The 16,309-nt window shown below is 36.8% G+C and overlaps 2 protein-coding genes across 9 annotated transcripts in view; one reads left to right on the plus strand and one right to left on the minus strand.

Annotated features, from left to right (window-relative positions):
* LOC143447494 (otoferlin-like) overlaps positions 1–5,877 on the plus strand; it is a 49,271-nt gene extending 43,394 nt beyond the window's left edge. For all 8 annotated transcript variants that reach the window (XM_076947629.1, XM_076947630.1, XM_076947631.1 and 5 more), the window contains 13 exons: positions 249–379; positions 819–1,034; positions 1,278–1,459; positions 1,547–1,717; positions 1,872–2,029; positions 2,207–2,349; positions 2,478–2,566; positions 2,699–2,797; positions 3,790–3,925; positions 4,188–4,287; positions 4,526–4,710; positions 4,925–5,025; positions 5,094–5,877. In XM_076947629.1, the coding sequence (XP_076803744.1) occupies positions 249–379; positions 819–1,034; positions 1,278–1,459; positions 1,547–1,717; positions 1,872–2,029; positions 2,207–2,349; positions 2,478–2,566; positions 2,699–2,797; positions 3,790–3,925; positions 4,188–4,287; positions 4,526–4,710; positions 4,925–5,025; positions 5,094–5,274 (1,892 nt within the window). In that variant the 3' untranslated portion in view covers positions 5,275–5,877. The remainder of the gene's footprint in view (positions 1–248; positions 380–818; positions 1,035–1,277; positions 1,460–1,546; positions 1,718–1,871; positions 2,030–2,206; positions 2,350–2,477; positions 2,567–2,698; positions 2,798–3,789; positions 3,926–4,187; positions 4,288–4,525; positions 4,711–4,924; positions 5,026–5,093) is intronic.
* Positions 5,878–6,465: 588 nt separating this feature from the next.
* Positions 6,466–8,260, minus strand: LOC143447251 (putative methyltransferase DDB_G0268948). The gene has a single exon (XM_076947262.1). The coding sequence runs from the start codon at positions 8,157–8,159 to the stop codon at positions 7,251–7,253; it is 909 nt and encodes a 302-aa protein (XP_076803377.1). The 5' UTR covers positions 8,160–8,260; the 3' UTR covers positions 6,466–7,250.
* Between the last annotated feature and the right edge of the window lie 8,049 nt (positions 8,261–16,309).

Consider the following 16,309-nt stretch of genomic DNA (forward strand, 5'->3'; position numbering starts at 1 on the left):
TTAATTTTGTTTTGCCGATCCTTAAGTAACGCATACGTGCTTTATTCATATTGCAAATAAGCGGACGGCGTCTCGTCGGTTTAATTCAGCTTCTTTAGTTAATCTATGCAGTTTCCGGACACAATTTAAAACGAATTATAATTATTATTATACACAGACTGCCTCGTGATTTAAACAAATCGTACAATGGCGCCATCTGGAAGGGGCGTTGTTTACAGACAAATTATAATTTCCGTTATTCAAATCAGAAACGAAAGACAACAAAGTGACGAAGAAGTTGCTTCGTGGTGCGGTCGGCGCGGTGAGGCAAGCGAAGAAGAGTCTCGCGACGCCCGCTAAAAGAAAAAAGCAGAACAAGCTTCCAATCGACGAACTGAAGGTCTGTACTGTTTCGTGGTATTGGGAAAGTTATATGTAAATCGTATCATCGAAACGCGCCAGAAATGACCCCGAAATGGACGTACACTCTTCGTACACGAGTATTAATGATAGAGTGAATGATTTTACACGAACGTTTCCATGTAAGGCATATACGTGGCACTTGCTAGTTACATTGCGTGTCGGGAACTGGTAGTTTTAATAATGTTTTTTTAGAGTTCATTAGGGATCGCGTGCGCAATGTTTCAATAACCCTCCCGTTGTTAGGATTCAATATCTTTTCGGAAATATGAGACTAGGAATCCATTATTTATAGCGACAAAATAACATGCTAGTATTTATTGCTATTTCTTTATTGTTTTGTTTTTTAAAATCTTTTGCTTATTATTCATTGCTTTTCCATCCCTAAAGCAATCACTAAACAATGTCTTGTGCAACAGATCTACGACAACGAGCTTGAAAACGCTTCCGACTTCTCTGGGTTCAATGACCTTTTGCACTCGTTTAACCTCTACAGGGGCAAGCGAGATGACCACGCCGATGACATCACAGACCAGAAACGTATCGTGGGTATGTTTAAGGGGGCTTTCAAGATCTACCGCTACCCCTTGCCCCATTACATTGAACAGCCGGATCCACAATACGGAATGTTTAAGGTATAGGGAGCTTATTAGTCTCAAACTATACAGTATACCGCACATATCAGGATAGTACGCTAGTGCTCAAACATCAATAACTTGATAAAAAAATTAAGTATATTGAAAATATGCCTGAAAATAATTCTCTTGTCGGGTATACCTGAAAGAGAAGGCAAAGTGCAAATTATTGCAAATTGTGAAGTATTTCTTTTCAGCTATCAAACATCGCTTATTGTGCTAAAAATCGTTTCTTAAACGTAGGGTCTGCCATCGAACGAACCTATTCATGTTTTGGTGCGTGTATACGTCATAAGAGCCACTGACCTTCATCCAACTGACCCGAACGGCAAGGCCGACCCATACGTGGTCATTTCGCTAGGCAACAACAAAGTAAACGATAAGGAAAACTACATTTCAAAACAGCTAAACCCGACTTTTGGAAAGTAAGTTAACCCTGTTGGTAGGTTAATTAATAACAAATCGAGATTAATGGATTTGTGTGTTTAATCGTTTTCGAAAAATGCTTCCAGAACTTTCGATTTTGAAGCAACTTTTCCCATGGAAAGCATATTGACTGTCCAGATATTCGATTGGGATCTGTTAAGTGCTGATGATCTCATCGGTGAGACTAAGATTGACCTCGAGAATAGATTCTACAGCAAGCATAGATCCCTATGTGGAATCGCTGAGAAATATGCCATGTACGTTGAACTGAAACTGTAGACATCTTTATACGAGCTACACTTTATTCTATGAAATAATTTTGCGTTAATGCTGAATAGATTTGAAGTTATTCACAATTTTCCAGGTATTAAGTAATTGATTAGGTAACAATAATTGAAAAAAATGATGCAGATTCGGTTACAACCAGTGGAGGGATCCGATGAAACCTTCCCAGATCCTTCAGAAGCTGTGCAAGGATCACAAGCTTGAGGGACCTAACTTCATGCCTGGTCGTGTCAAAGTCGGGACGAAGACTTTCACAGGACCAGTCGAACTTGAAGATGAAAACGGTAGTTACCACGAAATCATCCGAAACTATGTCGTTTTTCATTTCAAGATATCTGTCTCATTTGTATGGTAATGTCTAGTGTTTTGTACTAATGTCTCCGATTTATTTTCATGTCCGTGAAAATTGTAGAAAAAAATTAAAAAGAGCACTTAAAAAATCTAAAACTCTTTGTCGTTAGGCCACAAGAAGCCAACAGACGAACATGTTGCGTTGGTTGCGTTACGTCATTGGGACGAGATTCCCAAGGTAGGATGCAAATTGGTGCCGGAACACGTGGAGACAAGGTCTTTGTTCAGCTCAGACAAACCGGGAATTGAGCAGGTAAATATATTGCTTATTCATAAACAAAGAGGTATTTAATCTAGTTCAACTATATATTGTTTGTTCTTGAGTTGAATCTTCATTCTGATACAGTTACCTATGTAATTGTTGTTTTATTATTATGCCAGGGCAGGGTAGAGCTCTGGGTGGACATGTTTCCCATGGACATGCCACTGCCTGGTCCGCCGGTCGATGTTTCGCCAAGAAAACCCAAAAAGTTTGTGTATAACTCTTCACAGTATATTACCACACATTTTTTATATTTACAGTCTAGTTTTTAGCGTTGTAGCGCTACCTTGCGTCTAGCCAGAGCCTCATAAAAATTTAAATATTTCATTTTTGCTAAAAGTTTCCAGCTACGAGTAATTATTTGGAACACCGACGATGTTTTGCTTCAAGATGACGATTTTTTCACCGGAGAAAAAGCATCTGACATTTATGTGAAAGGGTACATTTTGTGAAAACTGGTTGGGCTGCTTGACGCGAACCTGTTCTTTTCGAGATACTTGTAGTTTATATATATGCGCTTAGTAAAAAAATCTCCAAATTTACATTTTCCAAAAATCTTTCATTGTAAATAATAAAATTGCCAAACAGCAAAATGTGTATTTCAAAAATTGTAGATTCTGTAAAACATTTTAATACCAAGATTGTCTCGTTATACCCAGAACACGCCTACTCCATTCTACAACATATTAGACCAAAAGTTAATGATCGAAATACTGTAATTTGTGGGATATGGTAAAAACTCTGGCTACAGAAAACAAAGTTTTCTGTACCGGTAATTATTAAGCTTAGCTCAAAGAACTGACATTTGCTTTAACCATATTAAAACTTCAAACGTTTAAATTAAAAAAAATGTACACGCGATGCAATGTTGACTTTGCTGGTGAAAAATTTGATGTGAACTAAACCAATGGAGTCAACACCAACTGTCTTGTTCGCTTCAACCAGCCTCAACATAAGTATCTACTTATCTCTATATCATCGTATTTTTATGCATTTCCACGCGGCTCGGATCAGATACGAGATACGTGTCATAATCTGGAATACGGATGACGTCATATGCGAGGACGACGATTTTTTCACGGGCGAGAAAATGTCGGACATTTACGTCAAAGGGTCAGATCGGTGTTGTCCAAGCCGTTGTGTTTGTGACAAACTTCCTAAACTTAAACGAAATACTAAGAGTTTTGGCGGCGCTGAATTTCCTTGCTTTTATATGTTGTGCAAGTTGAGGTCGAGCGATTAGTTCATGTTTAGGCTATGACGTCATTCTATTGTGAATCGCATGTCAGTGTTGTCATTGTTGGTCAAACGCGTTATTTAGAGTGAAGTTTACATAAAAATAATTCGTTTTCGTTATCTTGAATTAGGTTGCTACAAGTGGCTTTTTGGGTCTGCGTGTATGTTCTGTTTCAGCTTGATTTACCTTTTCAGGTGGTTGCTAGGTGACGACAAACAGGAGACCGACATTCACTACCGGTCCCTTACCGGGGAGGGAAACTTCAACTGGAGGTTTATTTATCCCTTTGATTATCTTGTAGCTGAGGAGAAGATTGTCGTCTCCAAAAAGGTATCAGAGCTGGGGACTTCCCTGCATTGTTATAACGGATAAGGAAATGAAATTTACTTTGTCATAATTGAAATATTAAAGGATTGTATTTGAAATTATACTGAAACTGTTGACTTTTCGGCTTTATTGAACAGACTGTTAAAAGTTACGAATACTTTGCATATGAATACAATGTGTTCAATGCATTCAAGGTTGTTAAATATGCAATACTGCATGCGAGAACTTGATGTCTGTTTTTATTTGGCTGTTTCATTGTTTTCAGGAATCTATATTTTCCTGGGATGAGAGTGAATTCAAAATTCCTCCGAGGTTGAATTTGCAGGTCTGGGATGCGGATCATTTTTCTGCCGACGATTTCTTGGGTGCTGTAGTACTTCATTTAATTTAACAACAGAAAGTCTTACTATCGTTAAAATCTTAATAGATAAATTAATATATTAATAGCGTTATATTTACATGCAACCGACGCAAGGTTTAGCTGTGAGACTTTCACAGATTTAAACGTTACTTATACACCATGATGCGAAAATGAGATGTGCATGCCCTCATGAGACAGACACTGTAATCTGAGAAATCAATATTTTTCTTCTCATCAAACAGGCTCGTTGACTCTGGACTTAACTCGTATGCCAAGAGGAGCGAAGTCCGCCAACAAATGTACGCTGAATCTTGCTGCCGATGATGAGAATGCTGATGTTCCGATGGTGTCCTTGTTCAAGCAGAGACGAATCAAGGGTTGGTGGCCGTTCACTGCCAAAAACGATCAGGATGAGCTCGAAATAACAGTAAGCCATTTCTTTTATGATATTGATTAAAATTTTATTGTTCATATCGTATTAGTTTGTATAAATTTTGCTCTTTCCGACAAAGGCTGTTCGGGTTGTCGTTTATTATGCACTGTAGTTATCCACATGAATCGATCAAACGGTTATAGTTTTTTATCCTGTGGGTTTGTCGTGCATTGTTCGGTGAATTTTACAGAATTTCTGTGATGTTTAGGGAAAGGTCGAAGCGGAGATAAGTTTATTAACGGCAGAGGATGCGGAAAAGAATCCGGCCGGATACGGGAGGGATGAACCAGATCCGTTAGAGAAACCTAAGTAAGTGCAAGTTAGGAAGAAACAAACATTGTACAAATAAATATACATCATACACTTTTTTGTCATAGTCGTCCAGACACTTCCTTTGTCTGGTTCATGAATCCGCTTAAGTCACTCCGGTATCTCATCTGCACCCGCTTCAAGTGGCTCATCATCAAGATTCTGGTTCTTCTTCTTCTCATTGCCCTTATTGTCCTCTTCATTTACTCCTCGCCCAGTTGGCTTATGAAAAAAATTCTGGGAGCTTAGGTTTTTGCTCACAATCTTCACTGTATAAAGTTGTAACCACCACCTGGCAGTATTACGTTTCAATTGATTTCCTGTTCAATCGCAGTTGAATATTTTGTGAATACTCGCAGTAGAAGACTCTGCTACATACGAGCCTGTGCGTATAGAATAGCGTGCTAGGCAGAGGCGCTTCTGTACCAAACGTAACAGTCTTTGTAGATTTTGGACTTACACATGAGCATGATCTGCAGTAGAGTTAGGGCCTTTAACTCTGGATTTCCAGGCTTTAGTTTGTGTTCATCGGGATCCAATTATGCGCCGTGACAAACTTCCATTCAGATATTTTTCTTATCTTTTGTGTGGCTGGATTAGAACAAGTTGTTTGAATCGGTTATGAGTTGGAGATAAAGCACCTGTTTATCTCACACGTTCAGGTTTATGTTAATATAAAATGGATTATTTATAATTGGTTCTATTTTTTCTGAGTGATTGCACACAAGCCCGTCCATTTGCACTGTCACGTGTAGTCTGCTACGTTTAACACATGTTTGTTGTATATCTCGTCGATTCGGTGCAATATCGTACATTTAGCGTAGAGTTGAACAAATACACACTTTTGACAAACATAGTCTTTGATCTTGAGACTGAAGTGTAAAGCAATGCCAGATTATGACCATGAGCTAAACGCTACAGCTATGCTACTGGGATTCGCATGGTATGCTGAGCATTTACCGTGACATCATATAAAAAAAATCAAGTACGTAGGATTCAAAGTGCTGCAAAGTATAAACCAGACACTATTTTTCTTTATTGTTCAGAGAAATACTTTATGCTATAACTCAATCGAGTGGAATCTTCTGGAAGTATAATGTTACACTGAGTAGAACTCGTCGCCTTTAACATTACCTTGGGTCGGGTAACTTAACCTCACTCATCGTCATTCCATACGTCGCAATCGACCACACTGGTTGACTCGATAAAACTCGGATTTTTGTTTGAAGATGGATCAAGAAACGCCTTCTGCTTGGCCTGCGTTCGTCGCGGTCCGATATGGACGCAGTTGATGTTTCACCAACCAACGTGTACCCTACGCAGTGCCCTTTATGTGACATCTGCCACCACGAGGCAGGTCTTCATCTACTTTTCGGATTTACTTTATACTTCATCCCTCTCTCAGCATTATCGCATACATCGAAGACGGCCACGCCTCTATCAACGTGTTGCTAAATTTAATACTCGGGCCTGTTTTAGACAAATGGATGTAGCGAGCAGCGACACACAGAAGTATTGCACTCATTCTATAACAATACCATACCGACATGCATGAAAAATGTAACCAATAGCCAATACACCGGAAAGTATTTCTATATATGGACACGTCTAGAACAAACACGCACAACTCAAGCGGAAGCAAATATACCATATGGCTTTATCGGACAAAGCATCGTGTGACACCCGAAGCGGGTAAAGTATAATTATGTCCACAAGATCGTTGTATCAGTAAACGCACGAATAGAACTAACTCTATGTTGGGTTGTGGGTACAGATAAATGAAAGCTTTGTATTCGGAAATGTATACAGTATGTTAGGGGTAAGTTTTATATAACCTATACTTCAGGCTTTACGTAAAAAACAACAATCAACTTCTTAATTACACAGAAACTTTATCTTAATGATACGATATTGCTATGAGGTTAAAATTAAAAACCTACGTCACAAAATATAATTTTATGGCAATGCGGAATCACATTGGTCTTGCTACGAGCACCAGCGAGCTGTTAAATTTGCTTCACCAATATCAGAAAACGTCGATGACATGGCCTACAATCTACATGGTACTTAATTTTTAATTGTTTGTGTATGGTTGTAGCCTATCTTAGATTCCTATGCCCAGGTACATGGAGTAATACTCTTAGGGTAAAAGTAAGTTTGATGATGACATTGTAAAGCTCAGAAGTTCGAAAATGTTTTTCAAGTTTTAGCCTTATCTGTGAGAGCTACCCATCAGTTGCTGCACACGCGAGCAAGATGAAAACATTAAAATTGATTTCAAATTCTTCCGTTTCATTTTCATCATTCCAGATTTTCATCATTTTCTTAGTAATAGCTTGAAAGAGATCAAACTTTTCAACATTAGCTTCCTTTACATCGCCGAATATTTTATCAAGTTGAACTCGTTTTGCTTCAAGTTCTTCCAGATCCATCAACGAACAGACAAACCCACAAAGATCGGCAAATTTAATCGTGTTTTTGATGGAAATGTGATCTCTGCGTTCCTTTGATGGGAAGGAAATTTGCTCAAAAGTGCTCTTGTAACCACCGATCAACTCATAGAAGATTTTGTCATGCACATCACTATCTGGTATGGCTATCCTGCCCATGTTTTCTAGCAAATTTATAGTTAGATGAAACGAAGCATCGTCATCAAACAATTCAGAGTGATTGATCGTTCGAGTAATCGACTGAATCCAATAACCAAATATGGCCATACATCCTTTCGGTTTAAGAACACGTGACACTTCCCGCAAGAATTTTGATAAATCGAACCAATGCACAGCTTCTCCACAAACCAACAAATCCACGCTCTTTTCCGTTAAAGGCAATTCCTCTGCTTTTCCGACCACGTATTGGATGTGATCAAATTTGTTTTGCTCCGTGGCACATTTTATCTGGTTTTCACTGGCATCGACTCCCACAATCTTCTTGAAATATGAGGGAAATATATTGGTTGCTTGCCCACTTCCACATCCAACGTCGACCATTAAATCATACGTTGACGATAAACTGTTATTTCCGTTATGTCTTTGTAAATATGTCATGATGGTTTGAGCAACATCATTAGAATAAACTGGCCTGTACTTCAAATAGGCTTTGGCGACATTACTTTGTTTATATAAGGAATTCATTCTTAGTTGAAAAAACTTGATAGTTTATTGATTTGTTTTACAGTGTATGATATTCTAGTCCTCCAAACTAAGTTCACAAAAACAAAGTTAAAGTCACAATGACTGTCAATACTATTTAATAGATTAGCCTTCCAGTTAAAAATCAAACAATAAAAGTTTCAGAGAACATCGAAGCTAGAAGGCAATGTTTTGTTCACAAGGCTTTTGTTTCCAGAAAAAGCTTTATGACTTTCAGCGTAATTACACATGCGTAATAAATCGAGCCTCGACTGAAAATGAGGAACTCCAACATTTGTGTTGGTATTTCAGCTGGCATTTATTGAGATAAAGTAAGTCCTATAGGCCAGGTTGTTTTATACGCTATTACTGAATATTATGAAGAGCTTAAATAATGTTAAGTAACTGAACATCTTGAGAAACTGAAATAACTTGCATCCAGTTACCTGCCCTAAGTTTCTATCTTCCTTCCTGCATTAATTTTGTGCTCTTTGTACCATAACGTTTTCTTGGTTCAGCCAGCAGAAGTTCTCAGTTTATTAGCACAACTCTACGCTATCTATATGTGCAACGTTAACGCCTTTATTTACTCCAGTGATCTGTTTAATGAATGGTGTGTCGTTGGCTAATACTTTATTCTTTTGTGATGAGTCAATATTATAATTATCCAATTGCTATTAAAATTTTTAGAGATCTCAAAAATAGAAACCCGCGAGATTCATACAAACGTTCACCTACCCTTCGGTAACGTTTATAAACATACATAACGTGCAGTGCTGTATTTAGGATCATGTTGAGAGGAGAAACCCATATGGGTGGCGTCCATATGTGGTCCGTATGGTGGAGTTAGTTGTGCGTGAATGAGTAAACGAAAACGATACCCTTCAATGCAGAGAGAGAGCAAATTTATGAAAATATGATAATATTTCAAAAATTACAAAATTAAACTTTATAAAACAAACACGAACCATGAACCAAACAAGATAACTGAACCTTTTTTAGGAAATGTCACCACATTTGAAGTTTCTACAGCAAACAGTGCAACTGTACGCCACGTTTTGCTGTGACTGTGTACTGGGTCGGGCCACACATAGTTTAGATAAAGTTAATTAAGCGATTGTGTGTTCTCTGGCTAGGAAAAGTATCATTTAAAATATTCACATCATGTATTACGTGGCTATAAGGTAGCTTGTCTAGTTTAACTATGACGCGTGTAGTGAAGTAGCCTAACTTTCAAGTGGTTATGGTGTGAGTAGCATTTAAACTAACAATAATAGCGATAACCACGTTTGCTTGTTTACTTTTCTCTGCTGACGTAATCAGGTTGCCAGATTTTCATTGGTTTGAAACAATATCTTTCTATGACGCATTGCGTTGGTGTCGATTTGTAATTGGTTACGACACATATAAATTATGTACGTTTTATCGACTGAACATGACAAAATAATACGTAATTAAAGTGTGGCCACGGTTGCAATCAGTGGTGGGATTCAAATATTTTAACAGCCGGTTCTCTCACTAGCAGCATGCTATATTGCCCCGAGGCCGATATCTACGTAGGCCTATACATACGCTTGTAAACAACCGGTTCGCGGAGGTCATTAAATTTCCAAGGACCGGTTTACACGAGACGGTGCGTACCACTGGTTGGAATATAATAATTTCAGATATTTATAAATGTTGTGTTGGTTGAAAGAAACAAACAAGCGATAGAAGAAATTACGGATTCAATAATAGAATAGATAAACGGAGTTCTAAAGCACAATTAAAGACCTTTGGTCTTAGATATATCCAATATATTAATATAGCCTATCATTTGCTATACTAGCACTTGGCATGTTGATTTACCACAATTTTTGCTGTTCATGCCTTTAAATAGCTGAAAAGAATGGAATCATATGTGCTTTATTAAGTCACAATGGTGACCTTTTGACCCGCCTGCGTTGAAAAATGTTTTAACTTTTAATATATAGGTTTCTTAAAGTACATTAATAAACTAGGCGATCTATCCTACTTTACTATACGTTTTAAACAATCGGTTATGTAGTATGTTTAAAGTTAAGCTTGCAATTTTTTAATTAATAAACTTACAATCCAAACAAAACCTGCATACTGTTCCTGCTCGCTTTATTTAAACAAAACGGTTGGTAATTTAAGGTGTAAAAATTTGAAACGCCCTTTTCAACAATTTTGCAACGCTGTATAACCATAACCCAGTAACCCAGTAACCCACCTATCATGCGTTTTGCAAGGATCCACCAAGTTTTCTGCTAAACAATTAGCCTTGTAGAGGCCCAAACCGTACTCCAGTCATATTGAGTTTGGTAACATATTTCCAACCAATATCATATAACTATCTTGGAACATATAACCGAGACTTTTCCTTTACACCTCATTTTAAAAATCGAAAAACTCCGTATTAGCTATCAACAACTGCAGTTCGAGATTGGCTTTGTTAGAAATGGGCCATTAAACTTTTTCTCCTAATGCTTGATAAGTAGAACAACATTTAGCAACCTGCTGTGTTTGACGATCAGTCCATTACGTTTTAGTTAGACTATGGTAACTATTATACAACAATCCTGCCTGTTACTCTTTTGGAATGGTAACTGCGATGAACGAAAAAGACTGAAGATGTAAAAATGTTTATGGCCCCCAGAAATGGGCCAGTGTTCAATCATGCGTACAGTGTGTTTGTTCTGGTCTGCATTGAACCCATGCGACCCTTGAGGTCCGATCGCGCTTAAGAACTGCTATATACAAAACCCATCAATATCGACTTTGAGAACCACTGAAAAACGACTACTGTATTACACGTTTTCGTATCGTTTTTATTCTTAACACAATTAATTTAATAAATGCCAGCGGAAATATTAATGTGAATATTGGAATTACATAATTTCAGTTCAGGATTGATTTATTGCGGTATAGTGCTCTATACCCTGGACGCCATATCTTCTAAATGGAGTTTCTATACTGCCAGCTTACTTTACAATTTTGTAATATACAACAACTTTGAGAAATTTCAGATTATTTATGCGAGTTCTCTCTGTTACAATAAAGTGCTTCTTCTGCATGCAGGGGGACCAACGAAAAGTTAGTTATCGGTTTCTTGCTCAGTTACTAACGCACATTTCAACTTAGTATAGGTTACCGGTTTCATTCAGGTGAGGTACTTGTTAAATCTTTGTTGTAAAATTAATGGTTTTAAATAAAATCACAAGAATTGGAGTAAATGTGCTTAAATGTATACAAATTGAAAAAAACGTAACTTATCGACCTATCTTTAACAACCGGCTGCCTGACCTATGCTTGATGAAACAGTCACTTTCTAAAATTAAATCACAACGGTCATTTAATAAACCGAATTGAAGTCACTTTTGAAATATTAAACAGTTATATCTATAATATAAATATGTAAATATTGGGTAAACCTTTCAGTAGTATAACGTCTGTTGTTCACTCGTCCGGTGAAATAGGCCTGTCTGTAGGCCATATCAGCTCGCATTTGAAATTCTTTAACTCCAACAATTGACGCACAATAGGCCTATTTGTATTTTCGACGGTATTTAATGTTTTTGTTTTTTTTTATGCAAGAGTTAAGCTGGCAAACGCCTAGCTGATGAACTTAGAAATTAATAATCAATTAATATAAGTAGTGTTTGTCATCACTAAATGGCTGTGCTCTTATAGTTGTGATATTTTATGTTATTTATCGGTGTTTGGGATTATTTCGTGGCAATATCTAAATATTTAAAATAACTCCCGGATCTTGGACGTTGGTACAACGTGCGTTTCAAGGAGCTTTTTAAGTAGCGTGTGGTTTCGAGTGGGTAGTTCTGTCCACAATTAAGCTTGCAAATACTGTATTCTTTGATATTATACCTTACCCACTTGAAAACAATTAGCTATAGGCTATATAAGACCTTATTCATGCTTAAAACAGTTTTCTATCTTCACAACACAAAATACAAAAAATTAAATAAACTTTTACCTATACATGACACTGTTGTTATAGTGACGTGACAAAAGTTTGACTAAAACATATACGCGTGCGGCTGTGCGCACTTTATTATGAGCCTGATGTTGAATTTGGAGACAACAATCTCTCTCTGGTTTTGCATTTGTTGTACAAACCATACAATCTGTATCGAAATATTTGACCAACTATATCTTGATTAACTAGTAAGTTGTTAACAATTTTAACTACAACTGTAAATTTAAAGTAAATTAATTAGCACATGTTTGTGGTATATTAACACCTGAGGGCCTTCGCTAAACATTCTAACAGGTTTAGAATAATTAAGAGCATGAAATTAACGCGATTAAAAAAAAGATTCCTACGCTATTCGACAATAGCCTAAATAAAGGCCTGAGGGGTTCTTGGTGGTTTATCTTTGAAGTTAAATAAAATACCAGGCTTCCAACGACTGGCTGTGACTCCTAAGTATTCTTCCTAGGCAGAACTATTTAATCGCCTCAAAAACGTTAAAACTCAGGATAGTAGACTATACAGAGTGTCCACAAAGTCTTGGTACATGGTTAAAATACATACTTTTTAAAAGAAAACAATTTTATTCAATTCTAATGTTGATTCGTTCTTCTTTAGACAGAGCCATCATTCAATCTGGAAAAAAAATTAGTAAAATTCACTATGTGCCCAGAGTTTATGGACACCCTGCAGATCATGTATTGTATAGAACGCACACTACCGGCTGTGATGGTGTCACAAGTAGGATGGGTTATTTGGTCGGCATGGTCAATATCTTTTGGCAGCTGACCTTGACCTACAAACCAACCAATGAGAAAGCACGTCAATAATGAGCAGAAACCATGAATGACGTCATACATAAATTTAGATTTCTATGTGGCTCTGTGGCGCCAACTTTCGCCACAGGCCTAAGCATTACGTACCACTGTAGCCTATAGCCTTTTTGTCGTTGTATTGTATTCAATGTATTGTGTTGTTTATTTTTCGGAATTAACTGTGTGAAGCGAAAGTTGCGATGCTAATCGTTGTAGTTATAGCACAATAAAACACATGCTCACGAACAGTTAACGAGCAGAAAAAAGTGTCGAAGCCCAAGGGCTTAAAACTTGTAAGATAGCAATAATACAATTGTGCTATAAGATGGTAGGTTAGCATGGCCACCAAACCCACAAAATAATTCCTAAATTTAACAAATTTAAGGCCAAAATAACACAAACAATTACACTGTTGGAAGATGTAGACGACATGTTTTCTAACATTAAAAACATGTACATTAATGGCCGAAATATATATACAAAGTGACATAGTTAGATTAAAATGACGATGAATATTTTAATTGCACAGCAAATGGATGTTTAAAGAAAGCCGCACCAAAGAAACTCCATCCTAGGGACCGGAATCCCGTTTCTGTGGCCAGGAGAGGGTACAATGTTGAGGCCCACAACTGCACTAAAAGATAGACAGTACAAATCAAATAAAAGTATAATAATGTCATTGGGAAATTTTGCCTCTACATTTCCTTCAACTACAGTATTTGTGATAAACAGTGGATACACAGACTATGGTGTATGCACACTAGTGATTGCGATAACTATGCTACAATAATTATTATTACTAATTAGGCTATTTTAGGTATAACACCAGAGAAAGTTTGTAGTGGCTTGAGTAGTCTTTTGTAATAACATTGCACCATCTCTTGCGATGTGGTTTCCAACTTATGATTGACATTTATCTAATGTATGAATATGTTTTTTTGGGAAAAGCTTATTTGAACTCCTCATGCACTGCACATTTTTTTATCAAGCCGCACATATTAACTCCCCATCTACACACTACAAAAGTAGAACAGCAATTTTCGAGATGCGACTAGCTTAGTAATTTTGCGTTAAAACGTGTGTATAATTTCAATTAAACGATTTCACTTGTAAGCATATTTGTTGCAATCTGTAGCCAACTGACAGCCACAGCGTTCTAGTATTCTAAGAGCATGCAAGAACTATAGACTGAGGTACTTTTACCCAGTTTAGTGAAAAGAAACCATTTTTGCTCCTACAGCCTCTTCAAGTTCAAAATGGCCTGAATAATTTCTATCAGAGCAATAAGTTTCTGTATCTTTTCTACGCTTAACCAAATTAGGTCTTGGTCTTGTTTCATATCCAGCTATGATCTAATTCCAACATTTTTAAAATTCTCTTGCATGTTGACTGTTAATCATACTTTTTTAATCAAACTATATTTTGGGCGTCTATACGAAACTATCGTGTGTGGGAACCTTTCAAAGTCGATGTCCCCTGGCATATTTAAAATTGCGTTGAAAGGGGCCAAAATTTATAAAAATTTGATCTAAATTTATTGACACTGCCCACCTCGCCCAAAAGCAAAGAACGTAGAATTTCACCCCTTAATGCTCCAAAAAATATCCCTCAAATGTATGCTTGCATGTACAGTAATTGACTCTATTTATGAGAATTTTTAAAACATTTATTTGTATTATTATTTTACATTTATTTATATATTGTATTGATTTATTTTTATACCTATATGAAAATATTTATATTTTCAATTTTGAGACGCCGTAGCCTATTGTATTTTTTGCAAGAATCAGCTAAGGTTTTGATAAACTGAACTTATATTGCATATGGACCGTATCTGTTTTCACATCATAATGAGTTTTGTTATGCTTTTCATCCCAACATTTATCTACAACTTACAACTCGATTAAACAGTAAAAACCTGCGAATCAACAACGGTTATGCTTGATCTGCTTGGTTGGAAGTATAGAGTGTTGAAAAATATCTCTCAATGCTTGGTAACCAGAACAATTATGATATGTTCTTGACAAAGGTCTTTGTTTTATAATAATACACCTGAAGCTAAGGAAACAGGAGTCGCTCACTTGAAAATATATTGAACAAAAAGGAATTAAAACGCCTAGGCATATTGCTAAAAAATGGGTAAACCAAACTTGTGAGAAAACACAGCTCGATGCCCCCCACCCCAACTAAATACGCTTTTATTGGGTAGGCCTGGTAGGTTGCGAACTGTCCTGAAGCGTCAATCATAATAGTGCTTATCTTATTAAGTGGGGGCTCACGCCCCCAGTAATAAAAGGGGAGGGGCCTAGGCGCACCCGGTCCCCATTTCCAGTATTTATGGGTGCCGGGAATGCACTGTGCATCCACCATGGCGTGTAAAATAGCACCTGACTGCTTGATAAAAGAATTTTCATTGACTAACAATGTAAAAGACGACATATCAACAAAACAATAATAACAATGAAAAGAGATTACAAATTAAGCATTTCGTTGGCTATTTTATTAAAAAAAGAACATGCACAACTGAATAATTTATTTGGAAATAAAGGACAGTTGCTTGGTTACCCTATGCTTATCACACCGCAAAACATTCACTCACCGACTTGAAAACATTTTTCATAATTCTAACTGGATTTGTACAATTAAACCACGGTGGAACTGTGGTTAGTTATGCTGTGTATATTGGACATCAGCCCATTGTTCAAGCCATTTCATATTAACAACGCGTTGACAAAACATTAGATTGCCAACACGGTAAGCAATCATTGACAATCACGATTGTTTCCTGTTGTAATTCCCTAGTATATGTTGCATTTTACACCCTACTTATTGTGACGTGTTCTGCTTAATGTGACTCAGGATTTGAGGCTTTCAACAACACTTACAATTAGCAGCAAAAGCCAGCAATATGAAAATAAGCTTCTTAATACATCTGTTACACTTATTGATTTAAAAAGGTGAGACAAATTTTAAATTAAGTATTATCAATGTTATAATAGACTAGTACTAGACTAAATGCATCCACGTCTCGTTTATCATAATTCTTCACGATCACGATAATTCTTCGCAATAAAATAAAGAGACTGGCTTGAGAATGATAGTTTATACTGTTTTCGAGATCCACTAGCCTAGCTGCAGTACCTTTTTTATTTTTATTTATCCAGAATGATTGTTGTACGACCGCCGAACGGCAAAGGTAGTTGAAGGGTATAAAGCAAGCTTTTTCGACAACATTTAAAGCACTTTGAATTTTAGTTATTTCGATTGGAATTTGAGAGTTACCCTATACTATTTTATGCTCAACTTTATTTAAATTAACATACTTTAAACTGATTTTTTTTTACATC

This window comes from Clavelina lepadiformis, chromosome 2 (genome assembly GCF_947623445.1).
Source record: "Clavelina lepadiformis chromosome 2, kaClaLepa1.1, whole genome shotgun sequence".
Classification (NCBI taxonomy): domain Eukaryota; kingdom Metazoa; phylum Chordata; class Ascidiacea; order Aplousobranchia; family Clavelinidae; genus Clavelina; species Clavelina lepadiformis.